The 22,072-nt window shown below is 58.3% G+C and overlaps 2 protein-coding genes across 3 annotated transcripts; one reads left to right on the forward strand and one right to left on the reverse strand.

Moving 5' to 3' along the window:
* Positions 1-813: 813 nt before the first annotated feature.
* SGCA (sarcoglycan alpha) lies at positions 814-21,478 on the forward strand. Of its 2 annotated transcripts, none has more exons than XM_065577473.1 (10): positions 814-924; positions 2,682-2,816; positions 4,193-4,347; positions 4,947-5,019; positions 5,349-5,547; positions 5,990-6,152; positions 7,817-8,025; positions 8,679-8,705; positions 20,342-20,563; positions 21,269-21,478. In XM_065577473.1, exons 1-9 carry the CDS (start codon positions 885-887, stop codon positions 20,529-20,531), a joined length of 1,191 nt encoding a protein of 396 aa, XP_065433545.1. In that variant the 5' UTR covers positions 814-884; the 3' UTR covers positions 20,532-20,563; positions 21,269-21,478. The 2 variants fall into 2 exon arrangements, with proteins under 2 accessions (XP_065433545.1, XP_005301997.2); XM_005301940.4 differs by having other exon boundaries at positions 815-924; positions 20,342-20,527.
* LOC135977305 (histone H1B-like) lies at positions 12,551-13,429 on the reverse strand. Its single transcript, XM_065577474.1, has one exon. It carries the CDS (start codon positions 13,323-13,325, stop codon positions 12,660-12,662), a length of 666 nt encoding a protein of 221 aa, XP_065433546.1. The 5' UTR covers positions 13,326-13,429; the 3' UTR covers positions 12,551-12,659.
* Positions 21,479-22,072: the final 594 nt, after the last annotated feature.

The raw sequence follows: 22,072 nt of genomic DNA on the forward strand, positions 1-22,072 counted from the left end.
CAGAGCAGCAAGTGGCGACTCTGTGCTGAGACAGCTGGTGCGTGGGAGGTTTTACCTGGCCGGGAGATCAAGGGCTCAGTGGGAGGAAGAAAGGATGGGGGGAGGAGAAGGCTGGGAGGTCTGGCAGACAGGGGCCTAAAACGTGTCTGGATCCAAAACATCAGTCGCCCCTTTCTCCCTGCCCCGCACGAGCGCTGGCAGGGCCGCTCCCCACTCGGCCCTGGGCCCGCAGCCAGACCACCTGTAATCCCGTTAACTCTCCCAGGCTAAGCCGAGTCAGGCAGGGGGCCTGCTTGCCTGGGCCAGGGTGTGTGCGAGGGGCTATCAGGGATTGCTCTGCCCAGGGAGTGGCCACTGAATCCAGCCAGCAGGGGGTGCTGTTCTGCGGCAGGTCCCCTCATTCCCAGGGGACTCCTGTGAAAACAAGGGGGTCGTGGGGGCAGTGTCCCGCGGTGCCCGCTGGCTGCAGCATGCTCCTCCACTCCGGGCCCTAAACTGGCCTCGCTCACCCTTTCTGCCACCTGCTGGCTCCCCCCTCAGAGGTGGCTTCCTTGTGGTGCCAGGGCGTTGCTGCTGGGCATGGCCAGCGGGAAAACCCCGTGTGGTGCGGCCACTGGCACTCGTAGCTCTTGGAGAACAAGGCGCTGTGCAGTCAGGTTAATCAGCTCTCCCGTTATAACCCGCTGGGCACATACCCCCTGGGCACATACCCAGCGGCACTTGGCTCCCTGGGGGCTGTTAGCTAGACAGCCAGTTCTGGAGCTCGGTCCCAATCTGTCTAGACTCCCCCCACCCCGTCCCTCCCTCGCCTTGTCTGTCCTGACGGCCTGTCCCTGTCAATCAGAGCGTGGGTCTGGCTGGATTCCCAGGCGAACGGGGCAAAGATGGCAGCCCGGAGGCTGCTGTGGACTCCTTTCCTTGCGGGCAAGTAACATCCTCTCTCTGCCCCGGGGTTTCTCTGCAGCGAGGGGAGGGGGGGGTCTATCTGTGTGGCAGAGCCCTGGGGCTGGGGGGGCTGGGGGAGAGATGCCAGCCGCCAGTCTAAAGGCCTGAACAAGGAGAGGAAGGGGGTAGGGGAGGCTATTCTGAGCGTGATACACGGGGCTCAATGCAATGCCCCTCCCTAGGAGCGAGGGGTGCACAGACAGAGACACCCACCCTGCCACTGGCCCCAGCCCGGAGAGCCATGGGTGACTAGCAAGGAGAATCCAGAAACTCGGACGAGCCCAAGCAGCACTGGCTAAATATAGCCAGAGGCGCCCGTGTCCTAAGCTGCAGGCGTAGTGGGACGGGTTTGGCTTCCGCACAGGCCAGGTTTCTCCCCCCAGCGGGCTTGCCGTGCCTGGGACCGGCGGCTGGCTCCGCAAGGCAGGAGGCTTCTGTGGGAAGGTGGCGCAGAGCCAACCGAGTTCAGAGCCAGCTGGTGGCCTGAAGCCGGGTCTTGCTCTAAGCTTTGGGGGTTCCGGCTGGGGTCCAAGCTCCCCCCGGGGGGTCTGAAGGGCCTATTTGGGGGGCTGTAGTTTGGTTTGTGGAGGCTGTTATAAGGTGACCAGGTGTCTGGTTTTCGACTGGAACACCAGGTCGAAAAGGGACCCTGGTGGCTCCGGTCAGCACCGCCGACCGGCCCGTTAAAAGTCCAGTCGGCGGTGCTGTGGAGCTAAGGCAGGCTAGTCCCTACCTGTCCTGGCACCACGCTGCGCCCCGGAAGCGGCCAGCAGGTCCGGCTCCTAAGCTGGGGGAGCCATGGGGCTCCGTGTGCTGCCCGCGCCCCAAGCACCAGCTCCACACTCCCATTGGCCAGGAACTGCGGCCAATGTGAGCTGCGGGGGCGGTGCCTGCAGGCAAGAGCAGCTCACAGAGCCACCTGCTGTGCCTCCGCCTAGGAGCCGGACGTGCTGGCCGCTTCCGGGGGGCAGCACAGAGTCAGGACAGGCAGGAAGTCTGTCTTAGGCCCCTCCCCCGCTGCACCGCTGACCGGGAGCCAACGGAGGTAAGCCTGCATGCACCCCAACCCCCTGGCCCAGCCCTGATCCCCCCCTGCACCCCAAACCCCTCATCCCCGGCTCCACCCCAGAGCCTGCACCCCCAGATGGTGCCCTCACTCCCCCAGCCCGGAGCCCCCTCCTGCACCCCAAACCCCTCATTTCTGGCCCCACCCCAGAGCCCACACCCCCAGTTAGAGCCCTCACCCCCTCCCGCACCCCACTCCCCTGCCCCAGCCCAGTGAAAGCGAGTGAGGGTGGGGGAGAGTGAGCCATGGAGGGAGGGGCAGTGCAGTGAGCGGGGGGCAGGGCCGTGGGGGCAGGGGGTGTGGCCTCAGGGAAGGGGCGGGGCTAGGGTGTTCGATTAGGAAGTTAGCAACCCTAAGGCTGCTCCCTCCCACTGGGCTCTCGAGTTGGGCGTTTTATGCCCAAGTCTCCCAGTGCTTGGAAGAGGGAGGTGCCGAGCGGCTCCCCCTTTGACCCAGAAGGAGGGGGTCAGCTTGCCCAAGATCACAGGCTCTCTGGACTCACAGGCCCCCGCCACATCTACTCTGCTACACCGTTCCCCCCAAGCTTCTCATCTGGCTGGTTGCCCGTTGCACCCCTTGTCTCCTCCTGGCTGGACCTGGGGGAGCCCCTGTGGCTACAGGACGCCCGCATTCCACCAGGCCGCCGGCTGTAACCCCATCCCTCCCGCAGTGGTGTTCCTGGCTGGACTCCTGTCTGCTCTCCCCGATCGGAACGTCTCCCCCGTGGCCGGAGCCATCTTCGTCCATGAGCTGAAGAGGGAGCATTTCCAGGGGGCCTTTCCCTCCATCCGCAAGAACTACAGCGGTGAGTGATTGCGCCGGGAGGATCTCACAGCCCCACGCCCGTCCTGGCCCCACGCAAATGGCTTCCTGCATTCCTACTGTCAGCTCAGCCCCATAACCGGGTCTCCACCGGGAACTGGGTCCAAAGATGGCTGGTACCATTCTCTGTCCACCCCCCAATGTGGACTGACCAAGCAGTAGGACTATCAGCAAATGTATATATCAACGCTCCATATACCCCAATATCTAATCTAATCTATCTATCCCCATACACACTCATCTGTCTATCTGTCTACATATCCCAATATTAATCTAATCTATCTATCCCCATATACCCCCAATATCTAATCTAATCTATCTATCCCCATACACACTCATCTGTCTATCTGTCTACATATCCCAATATTAATCTAATCTATCACCAGACACCCCCCAACCAGGGCCGGCTGCAGGCACCATCTTAGCAACCAGGTGCTTGGGGCGGCCAAGGGGAAGGGGCGGCACGTCAGGCTCTTTGGCGGCGGGTCCCTCGGTCCCTCTCGGAGGGAAGGACCTGCCGCCAAAGAAGAAAGCCATGCGGTATGGCTGCCGCTGAAGTGCCACCGACCGCGACCGTTGCTTATTTTCTCCCCCCTCCTCCCCCCCGCCACTTGGGGCGGCAAAAACCCTGGAGCCGGCCCTGCCCCCAACATCTAATCTATCCCTATACACACTTATCTATCTACATACATATCCCAATATTAATCTATCACCAGACACCCCCCATCTATCTATCTATCCCCATAAACCCCTATCTATCTATCTATCCCCATACACACTTATCTATCTATCTACATATCCCAATATTAATCTAATCTATCGTCACCATACACGTCTCTCTATCACCATACACACCCCAATGTCTGTCTGTCTGCAGTCTCTCTCTCTCATATACTGCTATCTGCCATTATTATTACTCATTCTGAGTAGCTCTCACTCTGGGTCAGGCCCTTTCCAGCCATTCAGTAAGGGCCGGTCCCTGCTCGGAGGCGCTCGCCGTGGAAGGACAGGCGGACAAGCCGAGGATAGGGAAGGGGACCAGCATCTCTCCAGCTGTCTCTCTAGTGGCCCCTGGGATCTCCGGGGGGGAGCGGTGCACACAGTAGTGCAGGATGTGGCTCCATATACGAGCCCGGCCGTGGGGTAGGAACCGGCTCCGTGGAAGGTCCATCACTGTTGGGGTGGTATGAAACTTGGGATGCTGGGATGGTGCCTCCCCTGTCTGCCTCTCCCCAGCTCCCCTCCCTTCTCCCCAGGAAGTCCATTGGGGACTTTGCTGTCGGTATTGATTTTACATGGAAGGCGCCCAGATACTGCGGTGACGGATTAACCATGTGCATGTGTAACGGATCCTTTCAGAGATCCCGTCCGACACCCCCATTACCTTCCACGCCCAGCTGCTGGGATACCCCGACCTGCCCAGGTGGCTGCGGTACACCCAACGCGGGCCGTACCGGCCAGGCTATCTCTACGGGTCACCCACCACGAAGGACGTCGGCAGGCAACTCATCGAGGTACGGGGCCGGTGCTGTCCCCTGCAGAGCCCTGGGGCGCTGGCGGGAGGCAGCGGGTTGGCGGGCCGGGGTGGGGCTTTGGGCCATTGCGGGTCGCTTTGTGGCGATGGGTGCTGTTGGGAGTGGTGTGGGTGTATGGGGCCAGAGGGGGGTTCTGGTGGCCTTGGTTGCCATGGGTGTATGTCTGAGGGAGTAAGGATCCATGTTGCTTGTGGGGGCGGGGGGGGGAGGGGTGCCTGGCTGGGTCGGCGTAGCCATGGGGGGCGGTAAACGCTTGGTAATCTTGACTAAACCTAACACAATAAAGCTAAACAGCTCCAAAGTCCTATGGAGACCTGAGCAGGCCGCAATCTGGGGGCTCCCTTTCCTTTTATGCCCAGGGCAGCCCCCTATGGACTGGGCACTCGCGAGCTATCTCCCCATTCAAGGACAACAGGGCAAACCCCCTGGAGCTTGGATTTCTCTGCCGCCTGCCCATGTCTGCCATTTGAGCCAACCTCCCCAGCAGAAGGAGATGGCCTAAGTGGGACGTGACCTGGCCGGCGGCCATTTTGTTCCGTGCGAGGATCCGAAACAATTTCTTCTTCTCCGTGTGGCAGGTGACGGCGTATAACAGACACACCTACGAGACTGTGCGGCAAAGGGTCATCTTCACCATTGTCCCCTCCCCAGGTAACGCCCCCATCTTCCCTGCCATCGCTACCCATACCCGTTTCCTAGCAACCAGCCTAGCCCAGGCCCGTCGCCATCCCCTCACCTGAGCAGGGCAAGGAGGAGCCAACAACAACCCTGATCTGATGGTGCAATGATGGACCCATCTGCCATGTCAAGAGAGTGATACCGCCCAGCCCTCCCAGCATCCGTCGGAGCGTGCCCCTTCCCCTAGACATCTAAGCATGATGCCAGAAGTCCTGGCTGTAAGACTCCAAGGCCCTTATGAGGTCTCTGCAGGTCCAACCCCAATGTTCTCCCAACGGGGTCTCTCTGCTCCCTCACCGCAGACGCCCAGATGCCGTACCAGGCAGAGTTCTTCGTGAAGAACCGAGACGTGGAGGAAGTGCTGCCAGCGGACGCGCAGAAGCAGTTCCAGCAAGCCCTGGACATCATGCTGGAGCAGAAGGACTGGAGTATCATCAACATCACGTCGGCCTTGGACCGGGGAGGCCGTGTGCCCCTGCCCATCGAGGGCAGGAAGGAGGGGTAGGGAGAGGGACCTTTCCCGTAGAACATCAGCTATGACGGGACAGACAACAAACTCCCCATTGGCTTCCGTGGTTCTGCTCCTTCTCGAGGCCGCCCAGTGAAAGTGCTCCCGGGGGCCCTCAGCCTGGCCCCTCAGCTCACACTTCTGGGAGACTCCTTAGAGCCAGGGCTTGGCCCATGGGGCCAAAGGGTTCCTAGGCTGGTTCTACCAGTCAGAGAGATCCCAGACCGCTCCCCACAGCCAAGGGGCTCCTGGACTGTTCCCCACAGCTGTGGGGGCTCCTGGACCATTCCCCATGGCTGGGGGGCTCCCAAGCTGCTCCCCACAGCTTCGCTAGCTGAGGTAGGCTGGGGCTGCCAGGACTGACATTCTTGCGAGCTGTTACACCTAACCCCTCTTCCTCCCACCATTCCTGTCCCTCTGTGCGTCTCCTCCTAGGGTTTACATCAAGGTGGGCTCCCGCAGGCCTTTCTCCGACTGCCTGCTGGAGACCAAGTCCTCCGACAACCAGTTCAGGTGCAGCTTGGACCAGCAGCCGGTCATTACCTGCTACGACAGCTTCAGCCCTCAATTCAGAGTCGACTGGTGCAACATTACCTTGGTGAGGGCCTTTGACAATGTCTTCGTTGTCCGGGGTGTCTCGTATCCACCCCTTACTACCGGCGCTGGGGAGGGGAGGAATCCTGGCCCGGCGAAATCGAGGGAGTATTGCCACTGATTTCACCTGGGTTTCCTAGACCCCCTGTCCCAGAGCTGGCGTCCCATCTTAGTGCACTAGGAGACGCCCCCGATTACATATCTCTGCGCAACAGCAAAGGTGAACCTTAGGGCCTCGCACGGTCAATCGATCGGGAATTGTGCTGGGAATCAGGAGACTTGGTTCTGTTCCTCTGCTACTGACCTGCTCGGTGACCTCGGGCAAGTCTCTTCCCCTCCCATCCTTGTCGATTTAGGCCATAAGCTCTCTGGGGCAGGGGTTGGCTCTCGCAATGGCCTAGTCTACACACAAAACTGCACCTGCTTTAACTAAATCGGTGCCTTTACTTAAACCAATGCAACCTCTGTGTGTAGCCTGGCCTTTGTGTGTCTGTACAGCCCCTAGCACAGCGGGGCCGTGATCTCAGTTGGGGTCTCTAGGTGCTGCTGGAAGACAAATGCCAGGTCTCAGTAAAAGGGAGGGCGAGGCTGCGCAGAGGGGCGCTTGACATCGCAGCGCGATGCTAGCCACGGAGAAAGAGGAACTCTCTGCAGCGGAATAACGAATCAAACTGCCATGTTCACGGGAAATCCCCAGTACCTCAGCCCCCGAATGTATAGGGCCAGCCGCAGTGCTCCTTTCCGCCAGCAGAGGGAGGCGGCTCCTTTGGAGAAGGCTGGGGGGGGGGGGGGGGGTGAGCGGCTAGTGAGCTCTGCCAGGCCCTCATGCAGGGTCTGAACCATGGGGCTGGCACAGTCTCATTAAGTCCGGGGGGGGTGGGGAGGGGGGCATGGTCCCAGTGCTCAGGAAGTTGGGATAACTGGGGATGCTTATGGGCAAATCCCAGTGGATTCGATAGGAAACGTTCCCCTGGCTGTAGGGCTCCCGCTCCACCCTATGGGAATTAATAGGATGTTTCACTAAAGCTCTCCTCCCGCTGCGGCAGTCAATAGGCAACCATTATTATTAAGGATCTGTATTAGGGCAGTGCCACCTAGTGGCCCCAACTCAGATGAGGGCCCGGGTGGGCCAGGGGCTGGACCCGCAGCGGGAGTGGCAAAGGGCTCACAGCCAAAGAAGGAGTCTCTCCCTGTTTTACAGCCGGGGAACGAAGGTGGAGGAAGATGGGGGCGTACAGGGAGTGTACGGCACCCCTGGGGTACATCCCTGCTCTCCAGAGCCCCCAGTTCACCGCCTTAACCCCAGCCCATCATCCTTTACTTCCTAAGTCCATAGGAATTTCTAGGGATCCCTAGAGGTCTCATCTCTATTCAGTCCTCCATGGGGGGGGAGGGGGGCTTCTCTGGTTTCACGCCCCTGCTCTCCTCTCCATCCTGGACCAGAGAAATCCCGTATGGATAGAACTCATCTCTGTGCAGCAAGCCAGCGTGAGGCCTTGGCGTGACTCCAGCCCAGAGAGCCTCACATTGTTCTGCTGGCAGGGGGGGCGACCGTGGTCCTGTATAAACTCTACTTCCAGGGCGGCTGCCGAGATGGCTTCCCCCCGAGAAACCATGATCGATCCTGACGGTGTCCTGGCTTCTTCTTTCTCTCTTCTCGTCCTTCAGGCCGATCTCTCCAGCCTCGGTGTCACGGAGGAGGTGCCCGTCTGGGGCGACGGGGTGCTGGAAGATGGCAGCGAATACAACCCCCCCACGGACTCCCCTGAGAAGGCCTTCTTGGCTGACTATCTACTGACCATCTTGCTACCTCTGCTGGTGGCCCTCCTGCTCTGCCTCCTGCTGGCCTACATCATGTACTGTAGGAGGGAGGGAGTGTAAGTTGGACAGACGCCCCTGGAGCCAGGAAATGGGAAGGGATGTAGGAATCAGCTGGAGACCCCCACCCGCCCCCCGGCTGATTGGGGTGCTCAGGATTTCCCTGTTTGCTGATGGCTGGAGCCCCCTGGGGCTGAATGAAATCCACCCTTGCCAAAGCACTTAGCACCCTTAGGGCTGCGGATGTGCCTGGATCTTCAGCTGGCCCCTCTGCTCTGGGGTGAATTTCCCCCTCTCTGGGAAACTCATCATGCTCCCGTCTGTCACGGTGGCGGGGAGAGGGCTCAGCTCCCGCAGCTCATCTTTTGTCACATCTTATGACCTTTGAACAGCTGAGCTCACAATGCAGGTACATTTCTTGGCCCAATTGTCGCAACAGCCACTTGTGCCGTAGGAGGATCTCCACTAGGTGTGAGCCGTATTGGGGTTATGACACACAGCAGCTCTGAGTCCCTCCAACAGAGGGCAGCGGTGCACACACCCTTTACTCCTTGCTGCGGTTCACGCGGCTGGGGCCGGCCAGGCTGTCTATAAACACTTGCTCAAGGGTTATTTAAAGTTATGCTTTATCTCTGTGGGTTTAGCTGATGCCAATTTTCTCAGCTGTTGGCAATGTCTCATGCCCACTCCCACCTTTCTTTTTCCCCTGTAGGCACAAAAGGGATCTGAAGACCTCGGAGTAAGTGATTCAGTGCTCACCATTGTGTCTGCATGGGTGTGTGTGAGGTTTGTGTGGCGGTGTGGGTTTGTGGGGCGGATTGGTGTGTGTGTGTGATGTTTGTGAGTTTTCCGCCTGTTTGTGTTTTAACACGTTTCCGGGCTTGGGCGTTTTGTGCACTTCCTTGCCGATGTGCAGGTGAGCGTGGGCCTGTGTTTGGGGGGGTGGGGGGTACACACCAAGTCATGTACACACCTGGGAGTTTTTTCTCCTTCCCCCTCCTATCTCACAGCTGTCACGTTGACGTGACTCCTGAGTGTGGGCAGATCCGGACGCAGGTCCCTGCCTTGGCCTGGGCAGACCTCTGTTGACTGACCCTCAGGCCAGGTCAAGACAGCTTTCAAACTTGGACTTAAAAGGCTTGTCCAGCTCCCGGATCCCGCTCCCGTCACCTTCATTCCCTGCCTGCCTCTGCAGGGACGAAGGGTCACACAGATGAATAATTAATCTCACATTTCTATAACCCAATTCATCCCCGAGCGCTGATATACATAGGTAGGAGGTCGCATTGCCCACCCGTGAAATGCAGCCACCTCTGGAGTGGAACGAGGGAGCTATTTAACAGCACATGCAGCCACAGTTTAGGACAGGAAATGCAGGAGGCTGCCAGTTGAAGCAGGATGCAAATCCCCGAATAGGATTTGGGAAGAGCTCCAGGGCTAAATACCTCAACTCTTGTGAGGGGTATCCGGGGATCGTTAATGAGAACAAATAACCGCAGGCCAATGGCTGCAGCTGAATAGAGGAGCCACCTGTAGCAAAGTCTCCCCCTCACCCTCCAGGATGAGCTCAGAAAGGAGAGCGCCACCTACTGAATCATCAAGGCTGGTACATGGTGTGCTTTGGAGGCCTGCCATGAACCTGGCCTTGAGGCCTTGAAAGTTAAGTCCACCCTGTGTCAGCTGATCCAAGCTCATGGGGCTTGGGCTGTGGGGCTATATATTTGCTGTGTAGATGGTGGGGTTCAGGCAGGAGCCCAAGCTCTGGGATCCCACAAGTGGGGCAGGTCCCCGAGCCCAGGCTGCAGCCCTAGCCCACCCCTCGACACAGCAATTCTATAGCCCGAGTGTTTGCTGAGCCGGGCCAGCCACGGCTGTTTTACTGCAGTGTAGACATAGGTCAAGATCCTACAGGACCTCACCCTGAGCTGGCACCTGTGTCATTCCTCCCCCTTCTCCGGCTGCTATCAGATAGGTCTCATTCCCACCCTTCCGGGTGCCAGAGGCCAAGCCTGGCCGTGGGAGAGTTGAAATGCCAAGCCTGGCCGTGGGAGAGTTGAAATGCAACCTTGTATTCAGGGCAGTGCTAGAGCTCCGGCTTTGGAGGTTCTCCCTCCCACTTTGACCAGCTGCTGGCCGGCATCCTGGCTCACTGGGAAGATCCCTCAGTACCAGCCTTCCTCTTTCTGCCAGGGTTCCTGCTCCTGCTCCCAGTCTTTGGGGGGCCTCCCTCACGGGCACTGCTTTCTCTTTCTTCTTTCCCACCCCCTTGCCAATTCCGAAGGAGCCCAAAGCTCATGTGCCTTTCAGCTGCTGCAAGACCCCTTTGGAGACCAGATTCTTGAGCACCCTCTGGAAGTGGTGCTTGTTCCTCCTCATATAGTAGCCAGGGGCCACAGTTATTGACAGCCTTCAGGGAAAGGCCTGAGCACCCCTTGGTCATGACTACAGCCTCCAGAATGAGCTTGGAGCCACCTTGACTTGGTAGTTTGGAAGGGTTGGCACCAGCTGACTGAAGCTCCTAGAGCCTGATGGCTTGGGCTGCTTGGAGATCCTAGAACCTGATGGCATGGGCTGGTTGAGGAGCCTAGAACCTGATGGCGTGGGCTGGTTGAGGAGCCTAGAACCTGATGGCGTGGGCTGGTTTGAAGAGGCAGGAACCGATGGACAGGAAGTATCAGTTTTCTCAGTTCTCTCTGAATCTGGCTTATCTGAGACCGGAGTGGCTGCATCGAGGTTGGCTGACTCCGAGGACGGGACCTGGAAAGACTCACTTGTATCAGTCATTTTGCTCGCTGCTCCTTGCTTGGTGGGCTGGCAGCCAGGTGTCTTCCCTGCCTGTTTACTGTGTATTTTCCAGCTTGAAATGCAGCACCGAACCTTGGAATGAAGTAGGCAGCCTGGTGGCTCCAGATCCAGCACTGGGCAGATCGGCCTCCGTTCAGCCAACCCAGACCCTGGCATGAGCTCCACGTTCAGACCGATTTCCACAGCTCCTTGGGTTTAATTTCCAGGGATCTGGGTTAGGAGAGGACCCAGGAAAGCTGCCGATTCACCGTTTCCTAAGTGAAAGTGCTGAAGTTTTGCGGCTACTTTTCAATTTTGGTTCCTCGCAGGCTGACTTGGCGATCCAGGAACCTGGCTTGGCTGCTGGTTTCTTTGAGGACTTTCTCCCTCTAGGTACCTGGGGAAATGGACTCAGCTCAATCCCTCCTGCTGGATTCCAAAGTTGGCTCCCAGCGATCATGCGAGGTTGCTGGCCTATCACAGATATCCCTGGGCTCCAGGACAACCTGGCGGTAACCATGACAACAAAGCTGGGCTGGTTGTGATGTCAGAAGGACCCTGTGATGCCCATGTGTGTGTGTCACCCTGTATCGCGATTTTTCCAGACTGCGATTTAGAGATTTGAAGGCTCTGCCAAGATGTAATTTGTCCAAAGGCCCTTGATTTGATTGAAATGGCGCCCAGCAGGCCCAAGGGCGTGGGGTTCGAGGCTCTCCTGCTGCTTCCCGTGGAAGTTACTCTTATCCAGGGGTGGCAGAAGGGAGCTGACGGGCTGGGTCCTGAGTGCGTGTCTGTGCACACAGGATGGAGCGGGCCTAAGTGGATCTGCGATGGAGCGAGCGTGTCTCCCTACATATCCCCAGAGCAGGAAGCTACTGAGCCTCCGTCAGAGAAAGGGGACCCTGTCCCTGACATGCCAGCCTGGTGCTCAAGCCAGCTGGCAGCAGGAACCAGCCCCAGTGCTTGTGTGATCAGAAGCCTGGGATAAAGGCCAGCGGGTACCTCAGCGTCCCAGTCTCTGCCTCCCAGAGGGCATTGCACCCAGCTCCATGAAACTGCAAGCGACTCACGGGCGGGGAAGCCAAATCCCTGGCTAACTAGGACCAAGTGAACCTCACCAGGCATTTTGCGCCACAGCAGGTGACTCAGGTTACAGCTGGTTCTCACTAACGTGCCCCCGAGGTAATAGAGTTTACCGGAGCCTTGCTACCAGGGGGATGGGCAGTCTCTAAATACCACTGACACATTGAGGGGGAGGTAGGCACAGAGATGGGCAGGAAACGCTGTCCTGCGCTGCGGTCTGGGCGAGCAACAACGGCACTAGCTTGGGACTCGCTGGGTCTGGGTGCTAATCCTGGCTCTGCCACTGACACATTGCGTGACCTTGGGTAAATCACTTCCCCTCTGTTCCTCCTCCCGCTTTGTCTGGTCAGATTGCGGGCGATCTGTATGCCTTCCTCCATACCGGCTCCTATGCATGGAAGCCCTCCCCGGTCCTTCAAGTCCTTCCATGAAGGGCACCTCTTCCCTTGGGGACTATCAATCCCTACTTCTGCAACAACCCAGCACGCCCTCTTTGATCACCGTATGTCGTTCGGGCCTTGGTCCTCTGGCTTCTTGGAACGACAGAGCCTTGCAGAGCAGAGGGTCCCTTGCCCCATGATCCATGTAGCAGCTCGACCACCAGCAAAGGCGTGCAACTTGCCCCCCCCCACACACACACACACATAGCTTGGGAGATGTATTTACACCACGTGGGGCTCTGATCCCTTTACATCACCATTCCTTCAACCCCTCCCCCTCTCTTCTCCTGGTGGCAGGTTCCCAAGGATGAGCCTGGACATGGGGAGTGTTTAAATACAACCACCATTTTATTTCTCGCAGGGGTAAACCTGTGGTAGGGGAGGGTCTATCCCTCAGGTGTTGGCTGGTTGCTGCCCAGCGTGGCTGGCTGATGGCTTGGCTTCCTTAGAAGAGCCATCGTCAGCAGCTGCCCTCTTTCGGCCAGGCTTGTTGCTGCTATGCCGACCTTGAGGGGCCTCCCTCTTTTCTTGGGGGCCTTTTTCTTCTTGTGCCCCGGGCCCATCTTCTTGGCCATCTCCTTGCCGATCCCAAAGGAGCCAGAAGCCCCGGTGCCTTTCAGCTTTTGCAGGAGCCCTTTGGTCACCAGGCTCATCAGCACCCTCTTGAAGTGGGTCTTCTTCTTGGCCATGTTGTAGCCCGTGGCCGCGATGATCTTCTTGAGAGCCTGCAGGGAAAGGCCAGTGCGCTTCTTGGAGGTGGCCACAGCCTCCAGGATGAGCTTGGAGAGTCCTTGACTCAGTGGTTTGGACAGCTTGGCGAGGCTGGCGCCAGGCGAGGTGGATGGTTTGGAGATCCAGCTGCCCGACGGCTTGGTCTTCTTGGGGAGGCTGGAACCAGACGCCTCAGGAGGTTCGGGATTCTCACGGGTCTCTGCCGTTGGGTTAGCTGAGCCTCCGTCAGCAGAACCTGGGGCTTCTGGATCAGGGTTCCCTGAAGCTGGGGTGGCTGAATCCAGGGGAAGAACCTCAGAAGGGTTTTTTACGTCATCCATTTTGCTTGCCAAAGGGAGCTGCTGCTCCTTGTCTGGGTGTCCTGTACCCCTCTCGTGTCCCAGTTTATGGTCTGCCCCTTCAGACCAGCTAAATGTCTATATTGTCTGTGTGTTCCGGGCTGAGACGTGGGACTCGCCAGGTGGCTAAAACCCTGTCGTCCTGCTGTCCCAGAACCGGCTGGCCGCGCGCGTTGGCCCTGCTCACCCAGCCCAGCCTCTGGCTGGAGTTGTCTCTCCAGCTTTTGACAGCTCTTGGTACAAAAGGCTTGGCCGCCGGAGAGGACCCACAAAAAGCTGCACGCAATGGTTGCGTTTGGGGACGCACTGATGCTTAGCTCTGGTCTTGCAGCCTTGGCTCGTCTTGGCCTGGCTGCCTCGCACCTCTTCCTACCTTGTCTGACTCACCGTGCTGGATTCTGGGCTGTGGTCAGCTGTGAGGCTGGGGGCGAAGGTACAGGGCAAGCAAGCGATGAGCTATAAGGCCCAGCCCCCTTGGCCACACCTCTTGGGCCGCTAGAACATAGTGGTTACCATGAGAACGGAGCTAGGTAGATTGTGACATCGGGCGCACCCTGTGATGTCTGCATATGGGTGTGTCTGTGCATGGGCACCCTTGTAAGAGGAGCAGGGGAGTCTCCCTTTAAATGGTTTGCAAGCCCGCTAGCGGTGTTCTGGGTGTTAGAAGCGGCCAGGTAGAACAGCAAGATCTATAGAGCCAGGCTTGGCATGTTCGTGTTTAGTCAACGTGGTTCATTGGGACCCAACCCTGCTGTGTGGGGTCCTCATATGGTTGTGGGTTGCAAGATGTTAACCGAAGACCCCGGAGTGCTGAGCTCTCCCGTGTGTTCCCCGGAGCTGCGGAGCTCACTGGGAAATCCATCTACGAGTGTCACAAACGGGAGTCCCGGGGTGCTGATTCCTGACCTTTCTTCGGGCACCTAAATGGGAGCTGAACTCTTCTGAAAACCTGGTTCAGAGTGTGGGGGGCCCATTGTGGGCCCAGTTCTCTCGTCACCGGATACTGACTTCCACTGGGCTCCCTGGGAGTCACCTGTGTGCAGCGGCGGGAGAACGTGGCCTAGGAAGTGTAGCGGAGCGTGCACCCACGTGTGTCCGTCCATACACTCTGCTGTGGGCAGGTTTCTTGTTATTCTGTCCTTGCCAGTCTCAGGACACCCTGTTCCTCCCTTCACATCCCCCCAGCCCCTGTAAGACTCTGCATGGTGGTGATCCTTCCTCGGGACCATATTTTCTCCAGCCTTGCTGTGGAGCAGTGCAAGGTGTTGCCGCCTTCCCCGAGGCCTGACCCTGCTGCATTCAACGCCCTGGCTGGTCCCCTGCATGCCAGCACATGGCAGAACGATTGGCCCTGCCATCCGTGTGGGCTGGCGCAGTGTTCCCTCTAATTTTTCCCCCACACGTGTGCGGAATGAATTTTGGTATGTGCACCAATATAGTGGGACACATCACCTCCATATGGGTGCACATAATATTCATGTGGTGGGGGTGGGGCCGAAGGGTTCGGAGTGTGGGGGCTCAGGGCTGGGGTAGAGGATTGGGGTGCAGGGGTGTGTGTGAGGGCTTGGGGGTGGGGCCAGAGATGAAGGGCTCAGGGCTGGGGTGCAGGGGGTGAGGGCTCTGGCTGGGGGTACAGGCTCTCGGTTGGGGTGCAGGCTGCCCCAGCTCTCTCTCCCCGCAGCAGCACCTGGGTGGGGGTGGGGGGTGGGGGTCAGGGGAATGCACCAGCTCCCAGGAGAACTTGGAAAGGAAGAGTCCAGCCACGGATGTGAATAATACTTGCAAAACCCCAACTCTTCAATCTTAGCATCCTGGGTGTGTAGGCATGGCCTGCGTTCGGCCGTAACTCACAAACTAAAGCACCACGCGCCTGGGCAAGTCATCGGTAGCAGGGATCGAACCTGGGCCTGCTCAACAGCAATATTAGCCAGACCTTTAGGACAGAGCACGTCTTGAGTGAGCTGGGCTTACACCCCGCGGATCCACTGCCCCTAGCCACAGCAGCCCTGGGATTTCCTTGCAGACCCCTCACAGGCCAGAGCCATCCCTGCTGTGTAACTCCACCAGGGAATTGGCGTGACCCAGCGCTGCCTCAGGGAACTCAGCCGGCCCGCTCCGAGTCAGCCAGACCACCCTGCACCCAGAAGAGGTGAAATATGACAGCTCTGGCTGCCAGCTGGGCTTGAGGGGGCTTCACCCCTCCCATGGCTGCCTATTGGAGATGACCAGACCTTGGCCTTCTTCTTCTTCTTCTTCTTCTTCCCAAAGCAGACCATGGAAAGTGGCTCCTCGGTGGCCTTCTCCCCTTTCCCGGATGCCCCCTCGACTTCCTGGTGGCCTTTGCCCTTCCCCTTGGTGGCTTTGGCAGCACCCGAGACCTGGGTGCCCGTCGCCTTCCTCAGAGCTGCCTGGCCACCAGCCTCGCCAGCACCTTCTTGAAGCGGCGCTTGTTTCTGCCCATTGCCATGGCGTAGCCTCCAGCCTCAAGGGCCTCCTGGATGGTTGCCAGGGGAACGGGCGGCTTGGAGTTCGCCACGGCCGTCAGGATGGCCTGGGAGAGGCTGGGACACCTCGGTTTGTGCTGCCTGGGGAGCTTTGGCCTGCAAGCCCCAGCTCCGTCAGAGGAAACGGAGCAAGGCTCCTTGCCAGAGGCGCGGTGGCTGGTCATTTTGCTCCTTGACTGAGTGTCCGCTGCCCCTGCTGGCTGGTCTCAGGGTCTGTCTGGGCTTGAGGGACCATCGCCAACCCTGAAACGTTGTTCTGGGTGTTGGCCCCGTTCGCGATCACTGCAGCTCGTCAGCGTTGCTCAGGGAAGCTGCTGGTTGGTTTCTCGCTCCCACCGTTTGGTCCCGTGCCTCCTGGCTGGGTAGGGCCCCCAGCTCGGCTGCTGCCTTCTCTCCGGGCCTGGTTCCCCAGGGGAGCCCTCGGTCCCGGCTGCTCTCGGCAGGCAGGCGATGGGCAGGGTGTGGCTAGCAGGGAGCTGCACAGCAGTTGCCACCCCAGCCTATGAACCCAGTAACCACGGCGGCCCAGCTGGTGATGTCAGACCGTAAGTAACCTCATAGCCCGGCCTCACTGGATGGGTTCCCCATGGGGTGCTTTAGAGGGTGGAGGGACGTGTCGATTTCACCCACCCACATGTTGATTTCAGTCACCTCCGCCCTGATCCTCCTCGGCATGCCTGAGCGTGGGAGCGTCCGTCCACGTTCAGCTCTGTGCTGCGGGAACGTTGGGGGGGGGGGGGGCGCGGATCCTTGGAGACCCGAGGACTCCCCATCCCCTACTTCAGCTCCACTCACTCTCCCAAAGTGACCTGGTCTCGGGGCAGGGTCCCCACCTTGGGATACAATTGCTCCGAGCGTCCCCCAGCGGCTGTACTCCGAGGGATGAGAAATCGGATCTTTCCCTTCAGCCCCATCCAAGGAGTTAGAGCTATTCCGGTCTCTATAGGTTCCCCTGCTGCCCTCATCCCTGCAGTATATGAGCACCTTCCAGTCGGGCATTCAGCAATTTAGCCAACATCTGTCATGGGAGGATCGTGTCCTCTCCCCTGGGGGAGGAGGGTGTGGGCAATGGAGGGATCTGTTTTTGTAGGGTTGGGTCTTTGAAACGTGGGGGAAGGTGGGTGGGAGCAGCGCTCCCCAGCTTCCGCTCCAAATGCCAGGTCGCTTGGGATGGGCCTTAGCTCCTGGGGGAGTTCGTTCCACAGACTGGGACCAGGCCCTGTCAAACGCCATCTGCCCCTTTGGCTTGATCTGACCCCCTCCTCCCCTGGGGGTTCAAAGAAGAGAGATGCCCGAGCCCATCTAGCGACTCCGTTCCACCTGGTTTCTGTGATCAGCTCTGTGGGCTGAGTCTGGAGCATGTGCCCCAGGTTGGTCTCCCATCCCCACGTAGGTGTGACTAGAGGCTACTTAGTTCAGAGCCTTGCAAAGGCCCCAGGCCCAGGAACACAGGTTCCATTCCACCCCCACCCTCTTCCTTTCTCCAGGGCTTCAGGTGCTTTCCCACCCTTCATCTCTTCTGCCAGAGGCCGAGCCTGGCCGCGGGAGCGCTGACGTGCAATCTTATATTCATGGCAGTGCTACACCCCCTGGCTTTGGAGGGTCTCCCTCCCACTTTGATTGGCTGCTGCCCAGCGTCCTGGCTCCCTGGGAAGACCCCTCAGCACCAGCCTTCCTCTTTCTGCCAGGCTTCTGCTCTGCTCCCAGCCTTGGGGGGCCTCCCTCTTTTCTTGGGCTTGCAGAGAAAGGTCAGAGTGCTTCCTGGGGTGGTCACGGCCTCCAGAACGAGCTTGGAGACACCTTGACTTGGTAGCTTGGAAAGGTTGGCACCAGCTTGCTGGCTGGAGAGTCTAGAACCTGATGGCTTGGGCTGCTCGGAGAGCCTAGAACATGGGTTCTCAAACTGGGGGTCAGGAGCCCTCAGGGGGTCATGAGGTTATTACATGGGGGGGGGAGGTTGCAAGCTGTCAGCCTCCACCCCAAACCCTGCTTTGCCTCCAGCATTTATAATGGTGTTAAACATATAAAAGTGTTTTTAATTTATAAGGGGGGGGTTGCACTCAGAGGCTTGCTATGTCAAAGGGGTCACCAGTACGATAGTTTGAGAACCACTGGCCTAGAACCCGATGGCCTGGGCTGGTTGTGGAGCCTAGAACCTGATGCTTGTGTGGATTAGAGAAGCCGGAAGATGATGGATTGGAAGTACGAGTGTTCTCAACTATCTCTGAATCTGGATTAACCGAGAATCCAGGGTGACTGAATCAGAGGAGGGAACCTGGGACGACTCGTATCGTATCAGTCCTTTTGCTTGTTGAGGGCACGCTTGAAGGCCAGATGTGGCTGGTAACCATAAGAGCCGTGGTTGGTGCATTGTGATGTCATAAGAACCCTGTGATGTGTGTGTGTGTGTAGCCTTAGATCAGATTTCCCCATGTTGGATGGAGGCTTGTTAACACATTAACAGAAAACATCCCCCTGTCCCGGGCACCTCCTGAAGCCCTGACAGATCACTCCACCTAGCTGCCATCTCTGGGGTGGCACATGACAGCTGTTTACAATCATGTAGCTTTGCTGAGTGCCATTAAAGGGAGGGGAGAAAAACCCTGTACCCACTGAACGTGCAAGAGGAACTTTGAGGATTATAGATTTATTCCGCCTCCCTAATTTGGACTCGGGAGAGCACAGACAGCTTGACTTGTGCTACGAGACCTTGACTGGCCCGAAGCCCGGTTTCCCTTCTCATCTGAAAGAGGAACAGGCTACCCTCAAAGCACATGGAGGGACTCCAGTTCAAGATTAAGCGGGGAAGGATCAGCCAAGTTACCAAGCACCAGTTCCATAATCCCGCAGAGTTCTCCCCACCCACACAATGGCCCAGACTGATGCAGAGGGCTGGGAAGGCATTCAGCCCCTGGCCTCCCACCCTCCTGACTTTCAAGGCGGTTTCCTCTTCGCATCTCACTTTGAAAGGATTCGCCCAGACACGGGAGAGCTTTTAAATACACGGATCCCTTTATTAAGCCTTGTTTCACAGCGGGGGATGCAATCCCTCACTTGGCGGCTTGCCGTTTCCTACCCCGGTGGGCTGGCCGGCCGGCTTTGGAGGACACGCGTTTGGGTGCCTTCCTCCTCCCGGGCTTCTTCCTTTTCTTGCCAGCTACTTGATTCTTCTTCACGTCCCTCTTCTTCTTGCCGGCACGAAAGGAGCCTGTGGCGCCCATCCCAGTCATCTGCTTCAGCAGCCCTTTGGAGACCAGCCCCTTGAGCACACGGAGGAAATGGGTTTTGTTCCTCACCACGTCGTAGCCTGCCTTGGTGATTATCTTCTTCAGGGCCTCCAAGGAGAGGCCTTGGCATTTCGGGGAGGTGGCCACGGCCCAAAGGATGAGCTCCGAGACGCTGGGGCTGGCATGCTTTGAGGTCGTGGGGGCTCCTGGGCTTGTGGTTGGATCTTGGGGCTCTGAGTCCAAAGAGGACCCCTCACAAGGTTCACACAGATCAGTCATTTTGCCGGCCGATAGGAGACACTGCTCCTTGACTTGCCGTCAGATTGGAGCCACCTCCCGGCTGCCCTGTCTGCGTGGTCTTGTTTCCCGCTGGAGGTGTGGCCCCAAACACTGGAACGACGCGACGTGGGGCGGTTGGCCCTGGCGTAGCTCTCCGGGTTCTCCTCCTCGGTGCTCTGATCAGTCTCTGAACGTTTACGCGGAGTCCCACTTCCCGGGGACCTGCGGCTCGAAAGACACAGAGGACCCAGGGAAAGCTTCCGTTAACAACCCCTTTATGAAAGCGCTGGGCGATGCCCGTCACACGCGAGGGCTTTAGCTCCTCACGGCTTGGCTAAGCGGGGCCAGTTCTCAACTGCCTCCAATGCTGGAGGTACCCTTGCCTTGTTCCTCTGCTGGCACACCCTGTAATCAGGCCCTCTGGGTCCCTGCGCGGAGGAGGCTGGGCAGGCAGTGGTGAGCTCCAAGGCAGAGCCCACCTCTGGCCCTTGGTCCAGACTGGTAACCGTGGTAGCGCAGCCTTGTGCGTTGTGAGGTCAGAGGGGGCCTGTGATGCGTGAGCGTGGCCCAACGTGACTGGTTTCCCGGTGGCGTGTCCATGCAGCTAAGGAATCAACAGATTTTAAAGAAGCAAAGCGAATAGGCATTCAAATCCCGTTTGCGCTATCCCTGCAGAGCTCAGCTCACGAGTGGGGGGGGTGAGTGTGAGAGAGAAGCAGCTCTTTGGGAGAAGGGCCATATCTTTGTCCTGGGTTTGTACAGCGCCCTGCACAATGGGGTCTGGGCCCATGATGGGTTCCTAGGTGCTACCGTAATACACCTAATACATAACGTACAGCGCCCTGCACAATGGGGTCCAGGACTAGGGTTCCAAGGTGCTACCACAAATACAAATCAATTATTATTCCCCCTCCCCTCCCACCGCTGACATCCCCTGTTGCCAGGCTAACTGTGTCTTCTCTGCTCTCCCCCGTCTCTTGGTTGTCAGTGTCCAGATGGTGCATCACAACACAATCCACAGCAACACGGAGGAGCTGAGGCACATGGCCAGCAGCCGGGACGTGCCCCGCCCTCTCTCCACCCTGCCTATGTTCAACGTGCGCACGGGCGAGAGGATCTCCCCCCTGCAGGGCCGTCAGGACAGTGCCCACGTCCCGCTCATCCTGGCCCAGCAGTGAGTTCCCCGCCCGCCCGGGTCAGGGCCCACAGAGTGGGTTTGATAATTGATTGGATGGGTTCGGGGGCAAAGCCGTGGCCTGGGGCAGGTGGCTCCTCCCCTTTAAGGGTTAATTCTCTCCCTGGGCTTGAAATGGGGGGAGCTAGGGGAGAATCAGGCCTCCCGGGCTTGGTCTGTCATTGCTCTGTGGCCTCTTCACCCCAGCAAGGAGGCTGCAGGGCAGGTGGAAGGGCTGCGTGGGGAATACCCCCCAGCACAGGCCCTGCCTTTCAAACAGGGGTGTATGAGGCCCCAGGGGCGGCCCTACTGACTGATGGTCCCCGGGGCTGTAGCTACGCTGCCTTGTCAGCATATCTGGGGTCGGTAAGACGGAGGGACCGACCCCCTTCTAGGGCCAGGAGGGCAGTTCAGCCTCTGGGGTCCAGAGAGACCTTGGCCTCTCTGCTGGGGCAGCCAGCAAGGGGGTGGGACACTGTTATAGTCAGTTCTCCTGCTTCCTTTGGACTAAAACGCCGGATGAAAAGCGGGGCTATGAAGGCTATTTGAGAGCTGGTCCTGTAACTGAAGGCAGGATGGCCTAATGATTAGCACACAGGGCGCTAGTCCCGGAGCCACTGGTTGCTCATTTCCTGGCCTGGGTTAGAATATTTTACCCAGGCGGCGGTCTTTGAAGGGGGAGATCTATACAGTGGTAAAGCAGTATTATTATTAACAGGGCTTTTCTCCCCTTCCCCCCAGGTAAAGGCCAGCATGGGGCATTCCTGTCTCTTGACTCCCGGGGATGCGCTGCAAACCACCAAGGAATCTTTTGTTGGTTGGGGAGATGGGGAAGTCTTGTTTTTCCACTGTGAGAAATACAGGAACAGGTGGGGACTAAAGAGATCAGTGCGTGTCTGTCACCAGCAGGAGAGAGGCAGGGAAGGAATAAACAGCAGTGATTGATTAAAACACCAAGCACTGATTAATTAAGGCAGATTTTAATATGAAACTCCGTCTCTGTGCTCCAGGTGTGCTGCTCCCAGATGCTGTTCCCCAGGAGATAGGTGTAAGCTGGCCGACCTTTCAGGGTGCTTGCCAGAACAGCAGTTAAGGGGTTAATATTGCCCGCCAGCTAGGGTGATCAGATGTCCCAATTTTATAGAGACAGTCCCAATTTTGGGGTCTTTTTCTTATATAGGCTCCTATTGCCCCCCCCCCCCCCACACACACCTCCTGTCCCAATTTTTCACACTTGCTGTCTGGTCAGCCTAACCCCAGCAGGGAATGTGCAATCACAGGCACCCACCTTCGCACGCCGGTGCCCTCCCACCACCCATGCAGCACAAGGCTAGAAACACACTCATGCAGCTGGGTAGGTGGGGACCGTGCCATGGTGACCTGGCTTGGGAAAGTCCGCTCTTCTCCGTAGCATGGAGCCGGGCAAGGTATTGAAGACCACAGAGGGAGTGTCTAAGCTATATAGACCTGACCCAAGATTTCTGGAACCCTGTTAGCCAAAGCAGAGGACTGAATGGAAGAGAGAACTGGGCCTCCAGTGGGGAA

This window comes from Chrysemys picta, chromosome 24 (genome assembly GCF_011386835.1).
Source record: "Chrysemys picta bellii isolate R12L10 chromosome 24, ASM1138683v2, whole genome shotgun sequence".
NCBI classification, from domain to species: Eukaryota; Metazoa; Chordata; order Testudines; family Emydidae; genus Chrysemys; species Chrysemys picta.